Here is a 27,794-nt window from a genome sequence, read left to right as displayed (position 1 = left end):
GACTGTCTGTAGCTGCCTCCCCCAAGTCACCCCACCCACACTCTCCCCCAAAAAGGAGAGTGTGTTCCTAAAAGGGTTGGACCTTCCCTCTGTGAGCTTAGAACGACTTGAGGGAGTCCCACAAGAGCTGAGATAAAGTCTAAACTTTTAGGAACTCCCTGGTACTGCTACTGCTCCTGCTGCTGCTGCTGGTGGCAGTGTGATTATATCCTTCTTGATCTGCAGACCTGCCAACTGAAAGGGGACACTCAACTTCATGCCAGGAACATGGAACCAAATTAACTCTGAATGAAGAAGCTCTCGTTTGCATGTTCTTTCTGATTTTTTCTTCCACAATAAGGAGAACTACACTATTCAGAGAGGACTTAAGTCAGCAACATTGTAAGGTATGCATGCTTAATGCATGAGTCTCAAGCAAGCATGCTTGTTAAAGCTTGTTCTCTGAGCAGTTTTTTCGAAACAGTATTGAAAAGAGGTCTCCTTTATCCATTTCTGTCTTCTCTCTCTAATCCTCTCAGGGTAGTCATGATCCCCTCCGTGCACTGGCTCCTGTTGCTGTGGGGAATTCAGGGTCTGTGGGCACAGAACTATGAAGAAGACTATGAAGAGGAGGTCGTGAACCCCAGGAAGGGGAACAAACAATTATCACCAAACTCCATACCTCAGAATGGCAAATGTAAGTTTCTCTTTTTCAATCCTTTCTTTGGGAACCTGAGAGTCTTGTTTTTTTTAATTTTTTTTCCTGCTGATGCTCTTACTCGGAAAAAGTGGCGTGGAATTCGTGCAGGTGAGAAAAAGGTGCTGCCTCGGGTGAAAGAAAAAAAAATATTTTAAAAAGAACACGATACTCAATGAGGACATTGCTGGAGGATGCAATCCACTTGGAGTGATCATATCTCCCAGGCCTCTCAGAAACATCCATCTCCCATGCGATCGTTCAATGCTCTGTTACCTAAATGTTTTATTCGCTCAGAGTCCTGTTTCCCCAGGCACATTCTCTCTGTGACATACGTCTGCGAAGATTAATGTGATTTATCCTCAAAGTATATTAGATCTGTGACCTCCCTCCGCTGCTGAAGGTTGCAGCGGCAGGCCCAGTTACTTTTATTTCCTCTTTAAAATGATATGTCACATTCATGAAGTTATCACACTTTTCTGGAAAAGCCATCAGCCTATAGAGCCTAAATGGTCAATAAATCACTGTTATCCCCTTTTTAAGGCCCCACGGGAAAGAATTTCACCCCTCATGAAATCCATTTGTAGTCCAATGACATATATCTTTTTGAAAATGTCCACTTAATGAATCTTACACTCATCTGATTTCTCACCAGAGGTTTGGTTGATACCACTCACATGTCTTTCTGCTAATTATGAAGCTAAACCCGGTTGACGTTAGCCTAGCTTAGCTTAGACTGCAAACAAGGTCAGCTGTTCTAGCTCTGGCCAAAGATGTTCCCACTACCTATCTGCGTTTGCTATGTTCCCTCTCTTGCTAAATGTTTGTCGATGCTAGCATCTTATTAGCTTAGCTTAGCATAACACAAAGACGAGAAATGGAGGGAAACAGCCTGCCTATCTTTTTCCAAAGGTAGCTAGCATTGCCATCCTATTTGTGGCAAATACATAACAAGCACATTATGCAAAGATTGTTATGCTAAGCTAACTAGCTGCCAAAGCATAATTGACATACAGAATGTTAGCCTAACATAGACTGGAAACAGGTGCAAACATCTAACCTGTACCTTGTTGCTGCTCTGGCTCTAGCTAACTACTGCATGTTTGATTAATGCTAACTCCTTGCTCCTCCCAGCTCTCGTTGATGAGGACTGCAGTTTGGAGTTAGCCTTTCTGATCGACAGCTCAGAGAGCGCCAAGGACAACCATGCCCAGGAGAAGCGGTTGGCCTCGGATGTCATGGACCGGCTGCAGGGCCTCCGGCTGCAGACCGGCCGGGGGCTCAGCGCCCGTGCAGCCCTCCTCCAGTACAGCAGCCACGTCATCATAGAGCAGACCTTCAAACAGTGGCAGGGCATCGATGACTTCAAGGCCCGGATTTCTCCCATCGCGTACATCGGCCACGGCACCTACACCACCTACGCCATAACCAACCTGACCCGCATCTATTTGGAGGAGTCGGACACAAGCAGCATCAAGGTGGCCATACTGCTCTTTGATGGCATCTCGCACCCAAGGAACCCAGACATATTTTCAGCCGTGACCGATGCCAAGAACCAGGGCGTGCGTTTCTTCACCATAGGAATCACACCTGAAGCCAACGAGCAGGCCAATATAGCTCAGCTCCGGCTAATTGCTAGCTCCCCGGCTTCCCGCTACCTTCACAACCTGCAGGACAGAGGCATTGTGGACAAAGTCATTAAAGAAATTGTGAGTAAAACTATTACTTGTGTTCCAGTTTGCGTGCAAAACTGCAGAAGTTAGTTACTGATGGAAATCTGAGCTGCATGCATTATAATCAAGGAAACAGGGATCAATATCAGTATTCTTGTGTGTGTTATGACCTGCTAGTAGCATACAGTGGCTAATGTGAGCTCATACCGTAGGTAGACTGTGTTATTTATTAGTTTCAGTGGATAGATAAGAGATCTTTCTCTTTTACAAAACAAAAACACTTTCAAGATTGGGTAATAAATCCCTCAAATCTAGCTCTGTATATATGTTCTCATTAAAGAGACTTGCCAGCAATTAAAGTGTTTTTGGTGTGCACGCTCTGACTTGCATGTCACTGCCTAGGAGTTATTTCTTTGGCGCTTGCATGCTCGCTTCTGAAATTGCATGTATGTTTGATAATTGCTTGTCCTCAGAAGGCAGAAATGTATGACAGATGGAAACCCATTATGCAGACAGACGTTTTCCAGATGAATCAAAACGTTAGCGTCTTCTGCTTCCCCGCAAGCAGCCGCGAGCACTTCCCCCCGCTGCTGCCGCTGATACCATTCACCGATGTGATTTCTCGGCTTATTGCATCTCTGATGTACACCTGCTACCTACTGCTATAGTAACAGCCCTGCTAAAGTGAAATTCATTCTGACATCCACTCTGAAATCAACAGCTGGCCTAAAACATGTAAAGCTATAAAATATTTCTATAGCCACACATGTGCTGGAAGTTAAAAGAAGAGGTTTGTCTTTGTTTGCAGTTGTTTGTGTTGAAGGATTGGCTTTAATTTTTGTAAACCACTGATATACTTCCACCAAGACAACTGGAACATGTGCTGCGCAGCAACATCCTGCAGACACCACTGGGCTGCCGGCAGTGACATGTGCTCTGAATTAAAACCCTTTGTGGGAAAATTGGGTGCAGTAAGTGCAGGAACCCGGCAAGAACATGCATGCACGCTACATCATTCGGCAAACTCTTCAAACGCTGCTTGAAACTCAAGTTTTCCTGTTGACACAGATGGTACGCATCCAAATATGATGAAGGGGAAACTTTATAGAGAACTTGCTTCCAGAGAATTGAACCCGATGCTTTGTTGGCATGTAAAAGCCTAGCAGCAGCAGCAGCAGCAGCAGCAGCAGCTACAGTTCAGTTTTCATCTCACTGTCCTGTGTAGCCAGCATCTGTATGTTATCAGCATGTGTCTCTGTCCCGATCTGTCTGAGAAGCGACAGACTGTCTGTGAACAATGGATGCGGTTTGTGTTAAGTCTTGAATGTGGTCAGCTTTGGGGGAGAAACTGTGCCACAAGAATACCAGAATTTAAACTCAATCTTATTGTAAATCTAAACAGTTTGATAAATGACTGTAAACAGCACGGCGTAACGTCTAACATCTTGTTTCTTGTGTTTTTTTGCTCCACAGACGGCACTGGCCGATGAGGGGGTAAGTCTGTGCACACATATTGTCTTTTGTGTCTCCACATGCCCTATCTCACTCCTCCTTCCCTGTGTTTGAAGTGTCCCCTGCAAAAGAGCAAGTGTGCGTGCGAGAAGGGCGAGAGGGGACCCGGCGGCTCTCCTGTAAGTACTCCTTTTGCTCAGCTCAGTCTGTGGAGTCCAGAAGTGTCCATCCATCTTTAAGCCAGTCTCATACCTACACTAGCATCCACACTAGCGGTGATAGAGCAATCAAGCTACTATTAGCAATGCATTTTCAGTGGAAGCTAACCACCTACGTGACAGTCTACATATTAAAGTTTAGCTGTCTTTAACTTTTTAGATGCTCCAGTGACAGTTTTTTACCTGTCAGGTTTTGTAATATTCTCATTTGTAGTGTGAACCTAGCATTAGCAAGTAACCTAGCATTAGCAAGTGCTTCTTAATCAACTAGCCATGTAAACAAACACAGTTCACCCCTAAACTGACTGATTCCTTGTTATTTATTTAGCCTTAGCTTTTATTTAGCTTTAGCTAGCTCGCTAACTAAGGCAGGGCTGTGTTTATGACCAAAAGTGAAGAGAAACGGTTAACAGACGCAGATAACTACAGAGTTTTGACTCGTTTTACAAAGATATCTAGGTTTATCTAGCCTCAAGCTGCTAGCAAGGTTAGCTCGTTAGCCGTAGCTTTAGCAAAATTAGTAAGTTTGGTGCGTTTTGCAATCAAAATGTCTGCTGTATAGTGAAAATTATATCCAATAACACCTATTTAGCTAAGATATGAAGTTAATAATAATGACAGTACATTTCATAACCCTTAGTTCAGTTGTATGTATTTCCTTCTCATTTATTTTTAAAGCGTAGGTGAATTTATGTATTTTAGCTCATAATGGCATGTATTTCATATTAAACACTTCTGGGCCGTACTCTGTTACATGCAATGTTGTAAAATCTCTACATAATAATCCCTTTTGACAACAACATTCTTCTGCCGCCCCGAAAAGCACTGTTACTTTCAAATTGGCTCCTGCTGAAACGCTAAAAGCGACTGCACAGCTGACAAAGACCCCCTTAATGCTAACGGGCGACAAAATTGCAGGGTCTGGGGGGAGTTTAGTAAATAGTAAATGTCTTTTAGAGCCCCTTATTTCCCTGCAGCAGTGAGAGTAAAGCATGCCTTACATTCCTCTTACAGTTAAGTGAGAACAGGCCTAAACATATATATTTACATGAGAAACACCACAATCACGCTTGTAAAAAAAAAAAAAAGATTTCCAACCACTCAGGATTGTTTGAGGACACATGCTCGGCAGATAGCGCGCCTTTTTATTGTGTGAAGGTCAGCCACAATTAGACGCAGCGGTTCTGCTTTGATGTAGTTTCAGAGGATGAGAACAGAGTAATTACCCCTTTAAACTGAATAATGTGAACAAAAGCCACTTCACATCGGGGACAGCAGTCGCATGCACACTGACAGAAGCAGTGTGTGCAGAGACAGAGACGAACAGAACGGAAGACACTTAAAAGATATAGAAAATGCATGAAACCAGACAGTTGTTCGAGTGAGTATTCACATGCAGACTACTTCCAACCCCTCTGACTCATCTGCTCCCGGACTCAATGGCCTTTATCCATAATGCGCTTGTTGTTTCCACCAAGAGCTCTTATGTTGTGTAGTACAGAACAATAATTAGCCACCAGGAAGTAGGAAGGACTGTTTATAGGCTGTGATTACTGTCACAGTTTGCTGTTGACGCACCAACTATTCCAGTTTATGCCCTTATTCTGAAGATGACAATATTCTTTTGATGCACACAAATTGTTTTGTTGAGAAATGTTGCACTGGAACCCCTCCATTGCGTACTGACCAATGAAACTGTTCAGCAAAATGGCTCTGATTGGCCGTAGGTTATATATTCCCGTGCATGCGTCTGTACGCACCAGACCCGGGTATGCTCGTTAATTTTACTTTCCCGTCTGATTCGTTTGCCCCGTTCCTTCCACCACCTTCTGGAAAAAGTTTAAAAGGAGGCGTGCAGCTTTTACTTTTTACCTCAACCTTGCAATCTTTTGCGCAAGAGCTGCCCGCAAACAGGCCGGGAAACATGTCTGAAGAATGCTCCTAAAACTTGCACCGCAACGCTGCATATGCAATATGTTCACACTAGCTGTATCATATCTGGATTATTAAGGCACAAGTAGACACACTGATTATTGCCTTCGTTTAATGCCGCCATCGTAACTTTCCCGACAGGGCAAGAAGGGGCGACCCGGAGACGACGGAACACCTGGCTCTAAAGGACAGAAGGTGATGCCTAATTATTAAACATCAGTTTTGGTGCGTGTGCAAAATAAGTAGGCCCTTGTTCAATCAAATTCCTCTTTCATTTAGGGTGAGAGTGGGCTCAGTGGACTTCCAGGTCGGGAAGGATCCGAGGTGGGTCTTAAATCAAGTTGCTAAAATTAACATTATATCTTATGCATGGATTACTGCCGTTAAAGGAGAAGCCTTTTCTCTGTGTGGCCGTGTTTTAAATCTTTGCCTGTCTCCGTGCCGCGACTTAACAACGCTGTTTTGTACACACAGGGGAAGTCGGGATACAAAGGAGAGAAGGTATTGTATGGATTCTACTGTATAGTCCCTCACTGCACCCCTGTGGTTTGTCAAAGTGTCGGGTTCCCACGCTGGTGGAAAGTTGGAGACAATCTGGAGAATTATGTCTTCCAGACGTGATAAAGTGCTCCGACTCAGTTCAGCTATGTTTGATGTTGAAACGTGTTTGGATGGATTGTTTAATTATCCCACGGCAGTATTTGTTGCATACCAGCTCATATTTAGGCACTTTTTCCAAGTTATTTTTTTGTTTTGCTAAATGATGCTATGCTAAAAATGTCACTAAACTGTGTTTTATTCCCTTGCAGGGAGAGAGAGGGGAGTGCGGCACGCCTGGAATTAAGGGAGACCGAGTGCGTAGCCTTTTAATGTTGAAATAACTTGAGTTTAAGTATAATTTTTCTTTTGTTCTTTTATTGCCAGCGCAGATTCCTCTGTCATTATTGGCTCACAGATTGAATTCTTTCTCCATCTATTTAAGAAGAAAGTCTTGCTCACGATCACCACGGTTTATGAAGTAAAGGAAAAATGCCTTTTTTTTTTCACAGGGTCCTGAAGGCACCATTGGCCAGAGGGGAACTCGTGGACTTCAGGTTAAATCTCCCTTTCTCTCTTCTGCCTTATAGATGTTCTAGCTGCTCCAACTTACTGTACCTGATATATAACACTCACGCCTTTCTTCACAATTCAGGGTTTGCCTGGTCCGCCTGGTGATATTGGACATGAAGGCGTGATGGGTAGAAAGGTAAGTACACCTCGTTCTCGATGCTTCTGAAACCAGGGTTAAGTGTTCTGGTTTGTCTGTACTGGGCTTCCAGTGTTGGATTCCACTCCTTTTTTAAATTATATGATATCACACAGTTGAAAACAAAGGTCTTGGGCTGTGGGGTCCTAACACACCAAGTCAAAGGCCAGCCATTTGTCGGTGTTGGTCAGTCAATATACACCTTTGAGAGAGGTGGCTCTGATCCTCTGATCAGCTGTTCGTCTTAGCGAGCCCAGAGCCTGTGACGAGAAATGGCAATGACCAAAGTAGACAGTTCATGGCGACATGATCATCTATAAGGAATCAACTGTAGACCAAAACAATCAGCACGATTCAGGCTCGGCCCAGCTCTGAACGACGTAGCTAGCTAGCTAGCTTACTCTTCCTGTTTCCTCTTTTGAAAGATCTGGAGAGTTTGGAGAGTTATTTTCTCTCATGTAGGTGCAGAACGTGCGACCAATGTCCGACATTTTTTTGATGTCGGACATTGGTCAATCAAGTATTTAACTAAACATCTAAAGCCGTCACCTTAGCTGCAGTGCTAATGGTTGCCACCATACAGGAGATTGAACCGAAAGATGGACGACACAACTGTCTCACGACTGGGCGGCATTGCCTTGCCCAGATTCTGAAGAGTAGTCTCTTTGGACGGTTCCGTCTCATGTCCCACTTTGAGGAAAGTGTGCTGAGTTGTCCATCTTTCTACACAGTCAACAGTCCCTGACGGCAAATTGCTACCAAGAAACCAAGTAGCAGCACCTCCGTTCAGCGAACACACACGCAGACTAATCAGTTTGTCATCCATCTTTAAGGTCAACAAGTTAACAAGAGGCACAAAAAGGTCAGCCTGGTTCTGGTCAACAGCAGAGTGATTCATTTGCATGAATATTCAAGGTGTTTGCACTTGAAATCCAAAGATCAGCATGAAATATAAACTTTCATTTACTAGTCTTCAACACAGACGTGCATTTGAGTGTTTCACAGAAATAGCCGTGTTGTTTTGACTGCTCCCACTTTCAGGTCCAAAAGTAAGTTAATCACTGACTGACAGGCCTTGCCAGGAGGCAAACGTCAGCATGAAGACCAGAAAAAAAAACAGCTCGACTGTAAGAAGGGAAAACAAAACAAGAAACATAGCGCAGGAAATGGAAATAACAAATACAGCAGTGTGAAAAGAAAAGGGGAACACCGTGGTGAAACACAGGACAAGTCTCTAGTGGAAAACAACCGCAGCTGTTGATGGAAAAGACCACCAAAAGCAAGAGTCAGGACAAAAACCCAGAGAGCACAGGTGTTGGAGTCCGCCGGTTCAGATAAGACTAAGACAGGAGAATTTCAGAGGCAGCGCGGCGAGACACGCAAACATCTTATCAGCAGCAGGAATCGAGAGGTTAGACTGGAATTTGCTAAAATACCGAGACTGGCTCGAAGCAGAGTGATGGAGAGGCAAACGTGCGGAGGAAGATGACACCTTGTCAGTGAAGTGTGAAGGATGTCATGTCAGGGCCTGGGGATGCGTGGCTCCTTTTAGAAGAGGCTCGCTCGTCTTTATTACGATCGAAACGGACGACGGCAGCGGCAGGAGTGCACACGCCGCACATTTCGCCTGGCTCTGTGCGCAAAGCAGTCAAGTCTCAGTGACTGTCCTGCAACGAGACAACACACAGCAGCCGATGCTAGGTTCAAACACCAGATTTAAACGCCATTTGGAAAGCAAAATATATTAAACTTGATGCTATTGTTGCCTTAAAGTGCTGTTATTCAACATTTGCACATCGGAAAAGGCCTTTTTTTTCCAAATGATTGTTTTGCAATCACAAGCATCTGTGTTTATGTGACTGCACCTGATGCCGGCCAGTTTTTTGGACTACAAACGCGAGAAAAGGATACTGAAACAGGCATAAATCAAACTTTTTTTAATATTATGCCGGCCTTTCCCATGGCTCGCCCCAAAAGCTCTGATCAAAGGCGACCCACAGTCCCAAAACCAGATGCATATCCGAGGAGCACTGGGTTCTTTGTTGGATGTTAAAACGCTTCTCAGTCTGGTACAAATTAGGTCTCTTACATGGCTGGAGTATCCACCGCTAGCGCTTCGGGAACAGCGAGCGGGTAGCGAACGACCCCGCGGCGCAGGTGAAGTGGAAAGATGTGACATAATAAAGCGCTCGGCCCGATCCTGAGAGCGTTACTCGGGATAACATCGCACTCACGAAGTTGACATTTAAAATGTGCTTTCATTAGATTCATCCAGCTCCGGCATAAATAACATCACAAATGTCAAGTAGCCGCTGCCAAGTGCTAACACTGATTGGGTGACTATACATTAGAACGCTTATTTGTGAGTTATGATCCGTCACCGCTCAAACATTTGAAACCCGTCTGAAGGGGCTCGCCTGTTATTACCCTGTCAGCGTATTTGTCCCGTTCTTTCTTTTTAACCCCTCTTCTTTCTGTGTTATAGCTGCCAATTCTGCCATGAGCCCACACTCCCCACTAACTGTTCCCTACTTAATTATTTTGGAAGAATGCTCCTGTTGACAGTCTGGCTGTCATCCTATATCACCTGAATGTCAGACTAATGCCTGGCTTTAAGCATTGTCCCAACTTGCTTGAAAGGGCAAGGGAAAGGAAAAAAAAAATAGAAGAAGTGTCGGTATGCGGCTACTAACCTCCTGCTGCACAGAACTGACATGATTTATGGTTTCTGACTGAATGGATTCTCTACCAATAAAGTCTTGACTGAGGGAACCCTATATTACTTGCCTGAACCCCTTTAAAAGCGTATGAGAATTAAAGGGAGTAAAGCGGTTCATGTATATTTACATGGGTGTGGTGCAAAGGAAACAAGATTGTTAAAAAAAAAAAAAGGAACTCTCTTGCTGCCCTAGGGTTAGGGTTAGGGTTAGGGTTAGTGCTGGGTCGTCTGCAAACCCAGGGCAGCTCGGTTAGTGTCTGATCATGTCAGCATGAAACCAAAAGCGGATTAATGCAGCTGTACTTGCAGTTCTTACATTTTGTGTGTTCCCTTTTATTTCTTTTTAGGGCGAGAGGGGACTTCCTGGGCCACCCGGCCTCCAAGGGGAAACAGGAGTAGGCCTTCCAGGATCCAAGGTAAATAAAGTCCGCCAATAAAGCCGCGAGAACACAATAACTCACCTGTGTCTCACCCTGCTTGAACACCTCTCCCGTTTCCCCGGCGGCGTGCAGGGTGATGTCGGTTTCCGAGGGCAGCCAGGGCTTCCCGGACCAGTGGGAATTGGTGAGCCTGGACCACCGGTGAGTTAAAACAAACACAAGTAGCGCCGAACGTCGATACACCTGTCATGCCGGCACCTGTAGATAACCGCTATAACAAGATAGGACCCACGGCTCTTTGGTTTCTCACAGAAATAAAAGAAACCTGCTTATTTATTAACTATCCAGCCAGTTGACTCTTGGAGGTTAAAGGGTCTTTTTTTGCAAATATCTGGGACAAGTTAGACAGTGTTGAGTGTTAAATATTTGAAGATTTAAACCAAATGTTTATGGCCACAGCTGAGAGCAGCACCTTGTAGCATCTCTGCTCCCTCCAGTGCATCCTGGTTAGTTCATAATATGCTCTTTGTCTGTGGCTGCTTCTGTGGGTGGTGCACTAGACTACGTACCTTCGTCTTTACGGCAGACAAACATTTCTTTTTGCTTCCCTCAGGGACCTCAAGGGCCACAGGGAGTCCAAGGAGAGAGAGGACCACTAGGAGAAGGTCTCCCAGGACCAAAGGTGAGTTCACGTCTTTCACGTCCCAAGCTCAAACATTTTCCTCTGAGGCTCATTCAACGCGAAGACGGTTAAAACCTTCAAACCCTTTTGACCCCACTTGCACGTGCAGCCGCCTTCCCCCTCACCTGTCTGTCTGCACAAAAGGCCCCCCGTCTGGGCCCCAGACTGCAGGGCGTAATGACGGGAAATCGAGTGAGGATGACACAATGCAGAAGTTACATAAATTTAAATGGACCAGGCCGGGAAGACTCAATGGAGCAGCACGGGGGAACAAAGCCGTCAGAGAAAGAGGGGGAAAGATAGAATCCGATTCTGCACCTGTGTTGTCTCGGGGTGCAAACATCCACAAATACACGCACGCTGATGTGTACCACATGTGAACACATAACCAGGATGTGTCAGCTTTAGTGAGGACGGTAATGTGTGTGGACTTGGTGGAGCCACATATCGCGTGATTGCATTTTTCCGAAGTATGCTACCAAGTATTCTGATTTTAATTAAAACTCCATGTTCTCTTGTTGGCACATCGCTGCTAGTCTCTTCCTGCAGTTGCAGTCAATGCATCTGCAACAGTATTCTAGTCTTTATAGCCGACTACAAACAACATATAGGCCATGAAATGCAATATTCACATGAATCCAAGGTTTATTTTTGCATACTTAGACTAGTGACGTCACTCTTTCTCAAACTACAACACGTGCAGCTCTTGTCTGTGTTCAGTTTCTCATTGTTACGATTCTTTAAGCAGCTTAAAATCAGCCCCACCTCAGACTTAATGCATCCAACGCTTTTTAATCACTCATCAGATACTTTTAAAACATCTGGCCTAAAGCTACGTCCCTCCTCAAGTGAGCAAACCAAACAAGCACTTATGAGCTCATGTCGCTGTAATTGCAAAACTTATTATGAGTGCTGGGAGCGCAGGCATAAAATCATACCAAACCCTTTTTTTTTTTTTTGTTTGATAAGTGCAGGCATTTAAAAAGTGTGATTAAGTTTATAGGATGACTTTAGGTCCCGGCGCATCACTTTCAGGCTTTGTTGCGACACATCGAAAAGCTGCAGTAACTGCAAATTCAGGTGAGATTTTCATTTTTTCCACTTGCTCCGGACCTTCATCTAATTTATCACTCGCAGACTTTCCTCCGGCGAGCTAACAGCTAGTTCCCAGCCCCGAACAGGAGGAGGTGCATCCCCTCCCGATGCTAGAAATTGGCCTCGGGGGGTGCTCTCTCTCCCTTCCCTCCCCTCAGCAGATTTGACTGCGGACTCGCAGATGGCGTTCCTGTTTCTTCACATGACGTGCCTCGACAAGCTGCAGATTCACAGGAGCTCAGCAGGATTATTACCCCCCTTCCCGTTTTTTTTCCACATCATTAGCACCTCTGCTTGTGTGCCAAACTGAGGGATCACCAAGTCAGGACAATAGATCTATATCTCTTGAAGCTAACATGCAAATGCGGCATTGCTATGCAAATCAATACACTTGTGTGTGCGACACTGTATTTCTGTTGTCCTTGGTTGACCTTGGAGGATAGTAAACTTCCTCAAGGGCAATCTCTGCAGTCTTTATAGTTCCAGACATCCTGCAGCACTCTTTATATTGTACTACTTCACCTTGAGTCCAATCCTATAATATATTTGCATGACGGCTTTTTCTTTGTATACGGATGCAGCTGCATCATAGAAGCAACTCTAACATTTAGTCTATTATCCTTTATTTGCATGTGAGAACTATGTGCCACATATAAACCCACTGGCAGTCAGTTTTGTTTGCACAGGAAAACACTTTGCATTTGCTTTTGAGTCATTAGCCACAGGTTTGTAACGGTATCTGGAACAGTAAATTGATCTCTGTCGAACAATGTGGGCTTTGGTGCATGTGCAGTCTGGCAACCGTGTAGGCGAGTTTGAACACAGGTGGCGTAGACGGGAGTTCGGCAGCTGATTCTTTTATTTATGTGAGCATGTGAGCAACACTAGAAGGTTACAAGTGCAACTTTAAATTAGATTAGAGATGGACTGGGGAATATCTAGCCTACTTGAAGCTAACCTTATTAGTGTATCCTTATAGCCCTTTCCAGAATAAATATCAAGTGCCAACCCCTTAACTTTTCCTTTCATGCCATCATCAGATCCAGATTGGTACGACTTGTCCATCGATAAGTAACTCCATGTGGTAATAACGCTATGAAATTAGAAAATGTAATGGAAACTATTGTGTCCTCCAGGTAAAAGGGAAGAGAAATGGACTCATTATCATCTTAGCTGTAACCTTACGTTCTTCAAAGAATGTGTGTCATGATGGGACCGTTTAATAAACTTTAATAAAAATTATCTCTACTGCCGCTGATAGATAGAACACAGCTCAGAGTCGACTCAGCTATTGTCCTCACTCTCCCAACACACGCCTTTCCCATTGCTTGGAAAGTCCGTGCAAGCAAACACGATCTAAACCGGTTTACACGCCATGTATATACAATAATGTACCACCCAAGTGGGCAGACTTGAAGCGATTACCAGTCCTCAGCTTCTTGTAAAACACTTTTGCAAATGTGTAGACTGCACCAGTCAAGATGTTAGCACCTTATAAGAAAAGAAACACACATGCACTTTGACCCTGCCTGGCATGTAACCAAAAACAGCACGTTTCTGTATTTGCATTGTGTTATTGTACTTGCAGAGTGTTTGCTGGTGTTGAGAGTCTATTTGCACATGTTTTCTTTAAGGGGAACTACTGTTTTTTACAACCTGGACCTTATTTCTGGCATAAAATACGATCGTTTACTCACCCATATAACTTTTGTGTCATGTATATTCCTTCGGGAGATAATTACATCAGCGTATATCCATATAGTGGGAGTGAATGGGGCACCGAAACACAGCCTTTAAATAACACATTATCTGCAGCGAAACTCCTTCATTTCACCAATATTTTGTTATGATACGCTAGTGCTATTCCCCGTTGAGTCTGGAATTAGCTGTTATCATCATCCAATCTACAGACCCTGGATGATGATAACAGATAACAACTAAAGCTTGGTGCCCCAGTCACTCCCACTACATGGATATACGCTGATCTAATTATCTCCCGAAGGAATACAAATTTCACAAAGTTATATGGATGAGTAAACGATCGTATTTTATGCCAGAAATAAGATCCAGGTTGTAAAAAACAGTAGTTCCCCTTTAAGTTGCAGTGCGTTGAGCTCTCTCGGCCACCGAACTTGAGATTGCAAAGTGAGTTGAAAGTTGGTCCTGCATTTTGGTCCAGACTTTCAAACCATCATAATTTTAACTTGAACGTTAAACATAAATCTGTTTATATAGAAAAAGCCAAACATCCAAGAAGAAGTACGTGAATGTGTCTTAAAACTAAACCAATCGCATAGTAGGTATCAGTCTGGTTAAATTCAATATAACCATAAATAGTTTTTCTTTCTTTTTAAAAGACCTTCATCAGAAACCTTGCTGTGTCTGACTCGCTTTCTATGACGCTGCAAATGCTCTTACTCTGCCGTTATTGTTATATATTTAAATAATGTCGCACTCTAGTCTAAATGCAGCTTCTCTCAATTTCTTCACAGGGGGAGAGAGGTTTGGAGGGGCCGCGGGGGCCCAGAGGACAGCTCGGCGTTGGAATCAAAGGAGACAAGGTAGATTATAGAGAGGCTGGGAAGAAGGCGCCCGGCCGGCAAGTCTTTCCACAGATAGAGTCCCGTTGAGAAGGAGGCCAAAAGTTGCCAGAGCCACAGATGAATGCATTCAGCGTGGCGTTATATAGGAGGTCTACAGTCTACGGGTGACGGATTAAGGTTAAAGCTTGGATGGAGTAGGAGGAGTGAGGTGTCCGCCGTTTGGTTCCGATGAATGTTTGGAAAGGCAGCGAGTTGATTTAAAAAAAAAAAGTTTTCACGTTTCATAATTCGTCTTACGTCAGCGGAATATGAAGTTAAGATCATTTCCCCTGCAGGGAACAGGAGTCTTAAAACATAAATGTTTACTTGGTGCAGACTGCACTGACAGGTTTACTGCAGCCTCGTGGGGAAGCTCATCACAGATAATTGCAATGTTTTCAAGTGGTAATTACAACCCACTGCATACAAGATACTTTGCGTGTTAACACAATGTATTTGCATGAAACATACAGATGTACACTGAGACAAAAGGAAACGCATAGGTGTTTATAGATGGGTGCTTTCCACATGTAATAAATCATGAATTGTGCTCGTTGGTATTCGAGTGAGATGATGCTATGAACGTTTATATGCTGTTATCATTATTAACCTCCATTCTTATGTGAACGTGTAGGGGGATTTCGGCCCCCCAGGACTTCCGGGGCCTCTCGGCCCCCCAGGAGCTGGCATACAGGGCGAGAAGGCAAGTGTTTTCGAGAACCCGTAATCTTATTAGTGCAATAACAGCTTTTTTTTTTTTTAGGGACTGTACAAAAAGTGTCTGGTTTAGGGAAGGGTTGTTGTTAATATTTTCTATTGCTCCTTTAAGACAGAAAAGCTGCAAAACTCTCTCCACTATGTCATATTAATATAGTGTTAAATTTCAAAGTCAAAATAAAAACTAGCCTTAAACTTATGTTCCCCTCAGAATAAACTGCAATCATTTTGGTGTTCTTAACATGCAGGTGGCTACAGTGATGATATTTCTGCTAGCATTGACACTGTGAGTGTTTTAGCATTAAACTAGCACTTAGCTTAAACCCCCTCTTTGTTAAAGTGCATGCATTTCCCGACTACTAGCACGACTGCTAGCGTTGTCCAAATGACCAAATGACATTTATACCAATGTCTGTCGTGCTGTTTAGTGCTAAGTAGCTAATGTTAGCATGCAAGTCGGCAGGTGACCACAATGACGATATAGCATTGACTCATAATGTCAGTGCTAGCATTAAACTAGCACTTAGCTTAAACCCCCTCTTTGTTAAAGTGCGTGCATTTCCCGACTGCTGCATCTTGGCGTTGCTCAAATGACCAAATGACATTCATACCAGTTTTTGTCGTGCTGTTTAGTGCTAAGTAGCTAATGTTAGCATGAAAGATGCATGTAAGTGGCTACAGTGACGATATTTCTGCTAGCACTGACACTGTGAGTGTTTTAGCATTAAACTAGCACTTAGCTTAAATCCCCTCTTTGTTAAAGTGCATGCATTTCCCAACTACGACCACGACTGCTGCATCTTAGCGTTGTCCAAATGACCAAATGACATTTACACCCGTTTTTGTCATGCTGTTTAGTGCTAAGTAGCTAATGTTAGCATGCAAGATGTCTGCAGGTGGCTACAGTGATGATATTTCTGCTAGCACTGACACTGTGAGTGTTTTAGCATTAAACTAGCACTTAACTTAAATCCCCTCTTTGTTAAAGTGCGTGCATTTCCCGCCTGCTGCATCTTAGCGTTGCCAGATTACATGAGATGATTTCGCCGGTGTGATGCACTCTTTGTCACAGCAGCTGGAGACTCAGTGGAGGCTGCTTCCTGCTGACAGCCGAGCCAAAGATCGCCTCCCTGATATCAAACATAACTTAATCACTGCCAGGATGTTATGCTAGTTCACAGACATGTGGAAGAGCGCTCTCCCACTGTATCGCCAGTGACCAAAGTGATGTGCAGAAGCAAATGTCCCGGTTACAGGTCCGCCAAGTGTGGAAGAAAGTAGGATAGAGTGTTCAGACGCCCCGTTCCATAAAAAGACCCGACTGGGAAAAAAGCATGCATTGATCGTCTGATTGCAGAAAAATTCAAAACTAGTGGAGCGTAAGTAGCTGCAGAACGAGGTGACGTCTGATGCTAAACCACGTGAGCTATACCGAAGAAGAAAAGTGGGATGGAATTTGAATGAGGCTACTTCAACAGCCCCAGAAAAGTCAGACCATATTAGTTTCATCGAATGGAAGAAATAGGCAAGCCTTTCCCTCTTAAGAGTCCCTCAGACATCTAGTTTTAATTAATGTTAATTATTCATTAATAACTTTTTAAGGACATCTTCTCTCTTTCTCTCTCTTTATTTATTATTATGGCATGTATTTGTGATTGCAGGGCATAGAGGGTCCAAGGGGGCCACCAGGGAGCAGAGGCCCACCAGGAGAGGGTCTGCCTGGATCTAAGGTTTGCATAAACGATGCCATCAAGGCCCACATAAGGCTGGTTGATGACCTACAATAGCTCACAAGTCGGCTAGATCCAGTAGATCCCGTTGTTTTTTTTCCTGTATACTCAACATTTTATCTCTTTGAGCTTCTGATTGTGCAATTTCATCGTATTTTACCACGTTGCTGGTGCGAGCAGGTGTCCAGCCTGTGCAAAATCCCAGCGTTAAGAACATTTAGGAACAATATATCTGGATTTCATTGCGCTAACTGTTAACAAAAGTTACGCTAAGGCCAAGAATACGTTTCTACAATGACGCCAAATCTTCCACAGGGAGACCAAGGTTTGCCGGGCGAGATCGGCGCCCCCGGAGAAAGAGGGGAGGGAGAACCTGGAGCTAAGGTGGGTCAAAGTCCTGTGGCAGAAATCCGCATCTTTCCCAATCGTGTAAATTAAACGTTCGGCCTATTTTATAATGTGCAAATCTGTCCTCAGGGTGAGCCGGGATCGACGGGATTGTCAGGTTTGCCAGGGCTGCCTGGGGAGGACGGCGCCCCGGGACAGAAGGTAGTTTGAGTGTTTGCACTAATATCAAACCTTTATAGGTAGTATTAAAAAAAATGGTTTGTGTCTTTAGGGTGAGCCAGGAGCTGCCGGCCCAAGGGGGGCAGAGGGGGCTCCTGGATTTGGCACCCAAGGTGAAAAGGTAACTGGTTCACTTTATTTTACTAAAACAAAACTCATAACAGGACTGTTAGATTAGTAATACTTTATTCCCAATGTGACGTTTAAGGGTGACCAAGGCCAAAGAGGAATAAGAGGCCTGACTGGTCCACCTGGCATCGCTGGACCCTCAGGACCAAAGGTGAGGAGCTGTTATCGCCATCTATTGTGGAATAAGATCAAGTATGAGTTGATTATGATAACCACTTGAGTTGCATTAATCAGGGAGAACCAGGGGCGCAAGGAAGGATGGGTTCTCCTGGTTCACCGGGACGCTTTGTCAGCGGACCCAAGGTAACGACTCTCACTTCCACCCTAGCAGCGTTATAAAACCTTGTTATGTTACCTGCAAGTTGTTTCACGGTCTAATTAAGTGAGTCAGACGTATAAATTAACATAAATGTTAACGTGGCGATGCTTGTGTTTTAGGGCGACGTCGGCCCAAGTGGTCCCCCTGGTCCGATCGGAGAGACTGGCTACGGGCTTCCTGGTCCAAAGGTAACACTGATTACACTGCATGCTGCACAATATGTCTTTAGTTTCTTTTATTTGTGTGTGTGCAGTTCTCTTGGATGCCCGCCTGCAGAAACACACTCAAAGTCAGATTTGTGTTTTAACGGACAAGCGCGAGCACGCAGCTGAAGAGTCCGTGTTTGGAGAATCAATTTAGCGAATGACTTTAATGAGGAGCAGATCTGGCAGCGCTTGTTCTCATCCAAGAAGTGTTTGGTTGATTGCAGAAAGCATATACGTCCATTTGCATCTACTTTCCAATTAATTTTGCTATGAAAAATCTCTTTGTATCCTTTGCACGAATGAATGTGAGATTTATGTGTACCTCTCTGCTGTAGGGTGACCGAGGGGATCCAGGCTCTCCAGGTCCATTTGGTCCCAAAGGAGACGGCTACCCGGGCCCTATGGTGAGAAGCACCATCTGTCCGCTCATAAATCTGACCACCTATACCATCCATCTTAAACCTGCTCCATCCATCTGTCTTTTGTCTTCGCCTTTTCTTTTTTTTTTCTGCCGATCATTCCCAGCCAGCCATCCATCCATCAGCCAGACGTTTATTGCCAAAAGTTACAGTAACTGACCCGTACACATGTTTCCCTTAACTCAGACCAGAGGATTTACATTTAAGGAACGTTTTGGAGGAAGCATGATTAATTACGCCGTACATCACGTTCTTGGTGAGGGATAGATCAGAGCATTAAATCTGAAGCAGATGGTTAGCTGGGCTAATTAACAGATTACATCTCGTCCTGGACGATTCTGACACATGCAGGTTTTACGGGAGTTACAAGCCGCTCTATTCCTCAGACAGTCTGATGGCTGTAGAGAAAAACGTTGATCTAAACTGTTTATTTTCTTCACGTTCCTGTCCTGTTTAGGGCCCTCCCGGTCTGCCCGGACTTCAGGGAGAATCCGGGCCCGAAGGAGTGGGCCTTCCAGGACCAAAGGTGAGACTATGACGCGTAGATTTGGTGGCAAACTCTTTCTGGTGCACAGTTTCTGTTATGCATGCCATCATTTTGCCTATAAACAAATGCAGTGTGCAGAATCTTGAGAACTGTTTAGGTGAAAGACTTTTGGTTTGAGGTCGTTAATTAAACAAAACAAGATTTTTCTTACGCTTTGATTGACGGATTGCAAATTGCCATCTCTGCCGTGTTCCCATCTGCGCAGGGGGATGTTGGATTCAGGGGGTTGCCAGGTTTACCAGGACCTCCAGGCGAAGGCATCCAAGGACCTCCGGTAAATTAAAAACCTTAATTACAGAATTTATAGATGAGTTTGTTTTCCAGCTCCTGCAAACTTTAGTCTTTATTCTAAGGCCTTTCCTTCTGCAGAAATTATCTGACATGTGACCAGATGGTTGTGTAATTCTCTCTGAAGAATTATAGATTTTAAAATAAAAATGTTTGTGCAAACATGCCCACCACAGGGTTCTTACAGTCAAAGGCTGCCACTTCATTCGTTCGGGGTATTTATGATGATTTTCCCCCACAGCACTCTGACACATGGGCGCCGAGTGTGAATCTCCACAGGCTTATGTGTCTGATGAGAAACACTTGGCCTAGCAGGCCCTTGCTGAAACAACACCCAGCGCCCCATATGTTCTCACATCAGATCACATCCAGATTCCCCGCAGGCTTTTCAGACCAGTGTCTCTGCAGGTTTAGAGCCGCGCCGCAGTCACGCAGGGAAGGGAGGAAGGAAGTTGAGATTCAACTAAAGGGCTAAAGACAGGGCGAGGAGATCGTGTCGGGCCCTCGTCCACGCCGAGAAAACGGCGATGTCAGGTGTTCATCAGTCAGAGTCAGAGATGTGTTTCGGTTGATTTATCGATCTCATGTGAAGGACATGTACGGCTGCTCTGGTCCTGGTGGAATTCCAACGTGGTCTTTGATTACATTTGCACAATATGACCTTATTCTCAGCTCACACCGGGGAGCTATTTACTATAAAACCTTAATAGATTCGTTTTTATTTCAGTGGAGCAAGGTGATTTCAAGGATTAGCTTCTTTTTTAAAGGCCTCAAAGGCCAACTGAATGCATTGTTCAAGTTTCATCTCAGGATGCTGCACAGATCATTTTTCCGCTCCTAACAAGTCGCCTATCTCCGGGCCACAAACCTTCCCGGGAGACGAATTTCTCGGTATATTCAGTCTACGGCTCTATATGTTGCTTTTTTCTGTCCTGCATCTGGCTAGCTTAGCAACACAGTGGCAGCTTGGTGTCGACAAGTTAGAGTTACAGCAAAAGACAGTTGGACCGTGGCTACAGATGGGCCGTGCTGGGGAGGCCCAGATGGTTCCTTCCCATGGCAGTATTTCAAATTAAATCAACCAGTCACCAAGTTTAACCAGGTTTCACGTACTAAATGCTGTCACTCTCAAGATTTTGGGTGCAGATAGCCCCGTGGTGCCCTGGATGATGCTCACTTCAGTGCTGTTTATCCTCTAGAGGGGTCTCTGGGACACTGGAGCCTATCCCAGCTTTCATAGGGCACCCTGGACATGTCGGCAATCTATCACAGAAAGAACATTCACATACGTACCTGGGGCCAATTTAAAACGAACACTAACAAGCAAGAAACCCACGCAGTCAAGTGTTGGAACCTACTTATTTCATTAAATCCTCCCCAATTAATGGTCCACAAGAAGTTTCCATCCCGTTCCCACCTCGAGACCGGAGCCTCTGGCCGGTGATGGGTCATTAGAGTACCATTTATAAAGGAAGGAAAACAGGAACAGAACAGTTTCCTCCAGCTACAGGTAAGTATCTCGTGGTGAACAGACCCTGGACATGTGTGTTTCTGGTGGGCAACACCCACAGATGTTCCCTATTTAAACCCCAGCACTCCACTACACCTCTTGGATGAAACGTCTTCAAGAAACCGTCCTGTTGCTCTTGTTTCAGCTTGTTTTCTGGACATTCATTCTTCTTCTATGTCTTTTTATATCGCTTAGTTTGTTTTATGCTTTATTTTTTTCTTGTATCTAGGGTAACCCTGGCCGACCTGGACCAGCAGGGCCAACAGGGCCGCAAGGACAAGGAGTACAAGGACCAAAAGTAGGCTGTTAATAAATCCATGTTAACATGTTATCTCATCCTTATATATTTTTGGATCAAGAAATTTACTCTTCTGTGTTTGATGTAGGGAGAACAGGGATCCCAGGGCGTGACGGGGCCGAGAGGGGTACCGGGGGAAGGCTTTCCTGGACCTAAAGTCAGTCTTGATGTCGTCTGTGTTTGATTGTGAGCGTTTTGAATCATCTGATTGCTGACGTTTTTGTGGTGCGATGTGCGACAGGGTGACCGAGGCTCGTCGGGGGAGAGGGGCCTGAAGGGAATCAAAGGAGATTTGGGAGACCCTGGGACTTCTGGACAACCTGTGAGTGACACTGATGATTTTAGGTTTTACTTTGGTTGCAAGAATTTATTAAATTTTTAATTTTTCATCTCAGGGCCGACCAGGCTTCAAAGGCGAAGCAGGCCTTACTGTGAGTCTCACCTTTTTATCAGTTATTCATATATTTGAATGTGTTTTTTTATATATTCATGTTGTGTTCATTCATTTCAGAGAGAGGACATCATTCGAATGATCAAGGAGATCTGCGGTAAAGTATCTTGCAGTCTCTGTAATATTCATTTCACCTCCAAGTATTGACCCAATAGCGCAAGTGCTACAGGAGAACATGTAGTTCCTCAATCTAAGCAGCTGCCTCGTCTTATCTGTGAACCGTTAGATCCGATTCCACAGGCTGAACCTCGCCAAAGCCACATTTCAGCCATGATCTCATATGCTGATGTGATGTGATTCCAGGATGTGGGATCAAGTGTAAAGAGAGGCCGATGGAGCTGGTGTTTGTCATCGACAGCTCAGAGAGCGTGGGCCCGGACAACTTTGAGATCATCAAAGACTTTGTGAACGCGCTGGTGGACCGGGTGACGGTGGGTCGCAACGCCACGAGGATCGGCCTGGTCCTGTACAGCCTGGAGGTGAGGCTGGTGTTCAACTTGGCCCGCTACGTCACCAAGCAGGACATCAAGCAGGCGATCAGGAACATCCCGTACATGGGAGAGGGCACCTACACGGGCACGGCCATCCGCAAAGCCACGCAGGAGGCCTTCTACAGCTCACGCCTGGGGGTCAGCAAGGTGGCCATCGTGATCACCGACGGGCAGACGGACAAGCGAGAGCCGGTGAAGCTGGATATAGCGGTGAGAGAGGCGCACGCTGCCAATATTGAGATGTTCGCCCTGGGGATCGTGAACACCTCGGACCCGACGCAGGCCGAGTTCCTGAGAGAGCTGAATCTGATCGCCTCGGACCCAGACGTCGAGCACATGTTCCTCATTGATGACTTCAACACTCTGCCAGGTAGGAGACATTTCTATTGAACCAAATGTAATAATAATACATTTCATTGTTCAATCAGTTGTCACATTAGAAATGAAATGTGTTCATGCTTAAAAAATATTTTTAAAACTTAAATTGACCTCAAAAGTCTAGGTTCAGGCTATTACATCTTACAATACTGTAAAAAATTTTAATCTTTTCCTCAAATTAGTGTAAATGTACCCACAGATATCATATAGATAGAAATAAAATAGTTATTAGTGCACTTTAGAGCTGCTGCGATGTAGATCTGAGACCCCTAAGCAGCTGCTAGCTCTAACTTTATATATATTTAGCTTCATCATTTTTTCCAAACTGTCAAAATCTGTTTTTTAATTTTGGATTTGCTCTGATTTACCTGTCAGCAGGATATATTTCGAGCAAAAACTATTGAAAGCCTTAAGATTTTGGCTAAAAAGGCTATACAATGTGTTTCTGGAGCGGTTAGTGATATTAAAGGGCCACCACAATGGCCCTTTAATATCGAGTAATGATAAAATATTAAAAACAGTGTACTTCATCTTTTCCTGAGTGTTTCAGGTATCTAGAAATGTTTGCAGCCATACTAGTAACTGAAGTAATGCTTTTAGGAAATGCAAACTTCAAAATACATGCTAACATGCTGATATTTTACCAGGGTTAGCATCACAATTGAGTGCATTAGCCAAAACGCTGATGGGAACTGATTTCTCATGAATTAATCCATCTTGTGCTCCTCAGCTCTGGAATCCAAGTTGGTCAGCCAGTTCTGCGAGGACGAGAACGGGGCCCTGATATACAACCGAGTAACCAACGGCTACAACGGCTACGGTAACAACGGCTACAACGGCAACAACGGGAGGAACGGCAACGGGAACTACGCCACAGGCGGCATCGGCTACAGGCCCGCACCCGAGCAGGAGACAGTGAACGGCAGACAGACCGGCACCAACGCTGGCACCAGTTCTCAGAGCCAGGGAGGCCGGGTAGAGACTAAAGTGTCCTCCACATCACAAGTATGAACGTAGAAGCTCACTCATATATGTGTATTATACAGTTATCATTATAACCAATGTTTGCTGATTGTTCTGTCCCCAGCAGGGAGGAGGAGGAGGGCAGCGCGTTCTCACGGAGACAACAAGTCGGGGAAGTGAGCGCGGGGACACATTTAACCGAAACACAGACTTGAGACCCCCCGTCCCTCCTTCCAGAGAGGACTCCTCAAGAAGCCGAGGTTCCTCCTCATCTTCGGCCTCTACGAACGTAACAACATCGACCACAGGTGTATCTGTGCAGTATGTGCCTGCGCCAAGGCCAGCACTTCCCAAAGGTAAGACACAAAACAGCGCCGTTAACCACAATGACTCGCTAGATAGGAATCCCATGAATGACGCTGGTGAAGGATGCATGATACCTTCAGCAAATCAAACTTGACAGTATTTGTGTTTCCCACCGTGCGTCACGCAAGAACAACATTGCCTTGCATTAAAAACGGTGACAATGAACTCTTACGACCCTTTTTAAATGACTGCAATTCTTATAAATAGTCGCATGCGTTGAGCGACTTTCTGGTTGACCTTAAAAAGCTGCGGCTCGCAAATTTTATGTGAATATATAAATAGAGATGCTATAATGGGAAGACGGCTGGAAGTGAGCTAAAGCAGAAAAGAAGTTCTGCTGCAGGTGGAGGACGTGCAGCCGGGGAGAGATTATAGGATGAGGGATTGAAAGTGACTTCAAACCAAAATGCAAAAACAAGTAGTAAATTAAGAATGAAAACTGAATCTTAAAGTACTCTAGATCACGCATAATTAAGATTACCTGGTATTTATAGGTCTTAAAAAGCCACAAATCTTAAATATCTTCTCTTGCCTGAACAAAACCTATAAATACCTGCAGAAATGTAACTTTTCAGAGCTAATAACTTTTTCTCAGATGCTGATAATCCAAACTGCAACTAGACAAACATTGTTCTTAGCTCCAGTGTATTTCTAATCTCTCTCCGTCTCTGGCTGCTAGTGATAAGGCAGCTTAACTGGACAATCAGACAGCTGAGACCAGTTGCCTTAATTAACACTGATCCAGTGAACCCAGCCAGGCTGCGGCGTTCCTCTGAACGGCCCGAAACTGTAGAGATTTATATTCATCCTTAAGCCGCCGTGAAGTGGCCGAGATCTTACTAATCATCAGACTACACATCTAAATTCGTACACCGATGCTAATGCTGCATTCAAATGGGACTGGTGGCTAAGACGTGGGCTGACGTGTGCGCAAAATGCACGGCGTGTCTTGAAGCCACGCAGGCTAGCAGTTAGAAAGCTAATGAACTTGAAGTAGGAAATGTAGCTGCATAAGTAGAAGAGTTGGTGATGGCAATGTTTTACTCATACATCCTATAAAACTACAAAGAAGAGAACAAAGAGTAAACTGGAGAGCTTGTGAGTTTGATATGTGCACACTGACTTACCACTTGAGGTATGAGATCAGCTCTGCTAGGCAACTGCAGGCGTGCAGGACCCACCAGCGCTAACAGTTTAGCAAGCTAATGAGTGAAATGCATTCATGCAAATGCAAAGATAAGGACTTTATATTGACATTTTATTCAGATTTCTTCATAAAATTATGCAGAAACTGCTATATGCATAAAAAACACGTAGCTGAAACCAAGGCAAATGGACTGAAAACTAGAGTTGCGAAGATGAAGACGAAGATGTTTCGTCCAAGTGGCTTCTAGTTCTAAAAGACTGATGTTAGGGGAGTAATTGGAGTTTAAATAGGAACATCTGTGGGTGCTGCCCATCAGAAACTCACATGACTAGTCATTAACAACCCTAGATGCTACATGGATGTGTGGTGAAACATCTTCAAGACACACTACAAGTCCAGCTGCTGTTGTTTTAACTTGTTTTTGGATATACCAAGACCGAGATGACTGAGAACCTTCACAGACAAGAAGATGCTGTGTCACTAAATTGCACTTCCACCATTTCTGTTCTGAAAACTTCCTGTAACCACAAAAGACCACAGATCATATGCACGACAAATACACTGGCTGTGTGGAGAATTCAAGTTAGACAGATATTTCATTTCACTCCACACTGAGAAATAAAAGAGTCTGGTTTCAAAGCTTAGTGAAAACGTCCTGCTCCAACAGGTTACTGCACTCTCTAGAAAAATTAGGAGATGCGTGTTTTCTTCTTTCTTTGTTGGTGCTACAACTCCTCAGGAAGTTGCTGCTGCTGCTATGGAAACATGGCTCTTTGTACGGCTTAGGGTTAGGCTTTCAAATAAGTATTATATTTCCCAGTGAAAGTGAATTCTTCTAAGCAATTCAGTTCCCCCTAAGTATGTTTCTACTGGAGGAACCAGGGTTAAATTCAATTCGGGCAAATCCAGGCTTCAGCCAATACCAAGAAACAGAGCAGAAATAGCCACTGAGAGGTTGGTCCTCATCATGTGACACGCCTATTTCTGCAGAGACCGTACCCCTGGACCCCCGCTGTAGCTTACTCCTGGACCAGGGCACGTGTCGGGACTATAACATCCGCTGGTACTACGACGGGCAGGCCAACGCCTGCGCCCAGTTCTGGTACGGAGGCTGCGACGGCAACAGGAACCGCTTCGACACGGAGGAGGAGTGCAAGAGGACGTGCGTGGTAGCCCGATCTTCCGGTACGCTCTCACGGTTCGCCCTCACATCCTCGGCCGAGGCGCAGAGGCCACGTCGATATTATTGAATTCAAACGTGCACGAGTATTGATTCTTTGTGTGTTTTCTTTTTCCAGGAGGCTGATAGACGGGGTGCTGTCACACATCTGCTGTAGATATATTTCAAGGAGGGGCAGCTAAAACCAGCCATTTTTCACAGAGTTATGTAAAGTTTTTTTTTTGCATAATTCACACATGCACACTGATGCAACATGCTACCACTACATTTCACTTCCCGTCTTTGTGCCCCCCCTCCCCTCCAGCACTTCATCATCCTCTTATTACAGTGGAAAAGCGACCCATTACGGACAGACACTTCCATTGGGTCTATTATTATTTTTAATAAAGCGGAGGATGCTCCATCACTTTACTCAGGAATACAGATGAGCACTCAGCGTGCAGTTCCCCTTTCTCGCGCAGTTAGCAGTTCACCGGATATTTGCACACCTCTAGGTCATGATCATGTTTTTCCACGCGCAAGTCCGTGAGTGCTGCGAAGACGGACCATTTACTCGACGTCATCACTAATAACTGAATCAGCGCGCCATTAAAACTACAGCTATTCTTTACTCTTAAGCGTCTAGGTTCAAGTTGTGCATAATCACCAGAGCCGGTAACATAGCAGAGACGAAGCCTATCACCATTTCTTATATCCATTTGTTTTATAGACACACGGTCGCTGTGTAAATTCATGGGGTCGTTTCGTTGCATTTGATTGTGTTCCCCAGATTTCCTGAATGAAAAATGTGATGTTTTGTGTTTACATTGTCTCACCTCGCCGAGCATTAATCATAAAACAGTGATCAGCACACACACACACACACACACATGCACACACACATACACTGCCCTCTACTGGGTAACGTGCTCATATCACAAGTTGTGTTAGAGTTGAATGGGATGCTGGATGAGAAGAGCTTGTTGAACGACTGTGTTACCCCAGCTGTACTGACTGCATAAATACATCCTGTCCTGTGTAACGAATGATTGATGTCAAACATAATTAATAAATCTGATCTTAACTAACACGTTGTGAAAAAGCCTTACAATCACGGTAAGGGATTGTTTGGAAGTTGTTTTTGTGTCAGAAGAGCGGGAAGGGTGTTGAAATGTTTGATTTCCCTATGTGGTACTATAAATTATATTAAAAAACACAGAATTAGCTACAATAAAAGGCGGCATCTGGATTATTTTCATATAATAATTGAGTTTTAATAGTTAAGCTGCAGTTTTTTGTCCTTGATCTGGATGCAAGACGCACCGGTGATGCAATCTGAGGTTCTGATATAGCGGTAGCATTGCTAGCACAATGTTCTGCTTGGCCCTAGCTGATGTAGCCTACACGGTGTTAGCATATAGAGCACAGAACTGTGATCAGATCTCAAGGTTGAG

General features: G+C 44.5%; 1 protein-coding gene across 3 annotated transcripts; it reads left to right on the top strand.

The window, feature by feature from the left end:
- Positions 1-93: 93 nt before the first annotated feature.
- Positions 94-27,456, top strand: LOC311509303 (uncharacterized protein). Of its 3 annotated transcripts, none has more exons than XM_084574440.1 (36): positions 94-386; positions 519-676; positions 1,811-2,385; positions 3,823-3,843; positions 3,918-3,980; positions 6,093-6,146; positions 6,231-6,275; positions 6,426-6,452; positions 6,761-6,805; positions 7,001-7,045; positions 7,144-7,197; positions 10,264-10,332; positions 10,429-10,497; positions 10,910-10,978; positions 14,566-14,634; positions 15,290-15,358; positions 17,034-17,102; positions 17,418-17,486; positions 17,580-17,651; positions 17,722-17,790; positions 17,878-17,949; positions 18,033-18,101; positions 18,237-18,305; positions 18,659-18,727; positions 19,200-19,268; positions 19,495-19,563; positions 21,317-21,385; positions 21,474-21,542; positions 21,627-21,707; positions 21,781-21,816; positions 21,897-21,933; positions 22,140-22,697; positions 23,436-23,710; positions 23,796-24,024; positions 26,172-26,366; positions 26,480-27,456. In XM_084574440.1, the coding sequence occupies exons 2-36, from the start codon at positions 526-528 to the stop codon at positions 26,485-26,487; spliced, it is 3,678 nt and encodes a 1,225-aa protein (XP_084430566.1). In that variant the 5' UTR covers positions 94-386; positions 519-525; the 3' UTR covers positions 26,488-27,456. The 3 variants fall into 3 exon arrangements, with proteins under 3 accessions (XP_084430566.1, XP_084430565.1, XP_084430564.1); XM_084574439.1 differs by having other exon boundaries at positions 94-381; positions 23,793-24,024; positions 26,480-27,453; XM_084574438.1 differs by having other exon boundaries at positions 23,793-24,024; positions 26,480-27,452.
- Positions 27,457-27,794: the final 338 nt, after the last annotated feature.

Source organism: Chelon labrosus (assembly GCF_963514085.1).
Source record: "Chelon labrosus genome assembly, chromosome: 24".
In the NCBI taxonomy this organism is placed as follows: Eukaryota; Metazoa; Chordata; class Actinopteri; order Mugiliformes; family Mugilidae; genus Chelon; species Chelon labrosus.
Note: the sequence above shows the minus strand (reverse complement) of the source record. Positions and strands in the feature narration are given on the sequence as shown.

Bases quoted from the DNA above. Each gene is read 5' to 3' on its own strand.
- LOC311509303 (XM_084574439.1), top strand. From the start codon at position 526: ATGATCCCCTCCGTGCACTGGCTCCTGTTGCTGTGGGGAATTCAGGGT. The intron at 7,198-10,263 runs GTAAGTACACCT...ATTTCTTTTTAG, and splicing joins AAGGCGTGATGGGTAGAAAG to GGCGAGAGGGGACTTCCTGG. The intron at 15,359-17,033 runs GCAAGTGTTTTC...TTGTGATTGCAG, and splicing joins CTGGCATACAGGGCGAGAAG to GGCATAGAGGGTCCAAGGGG.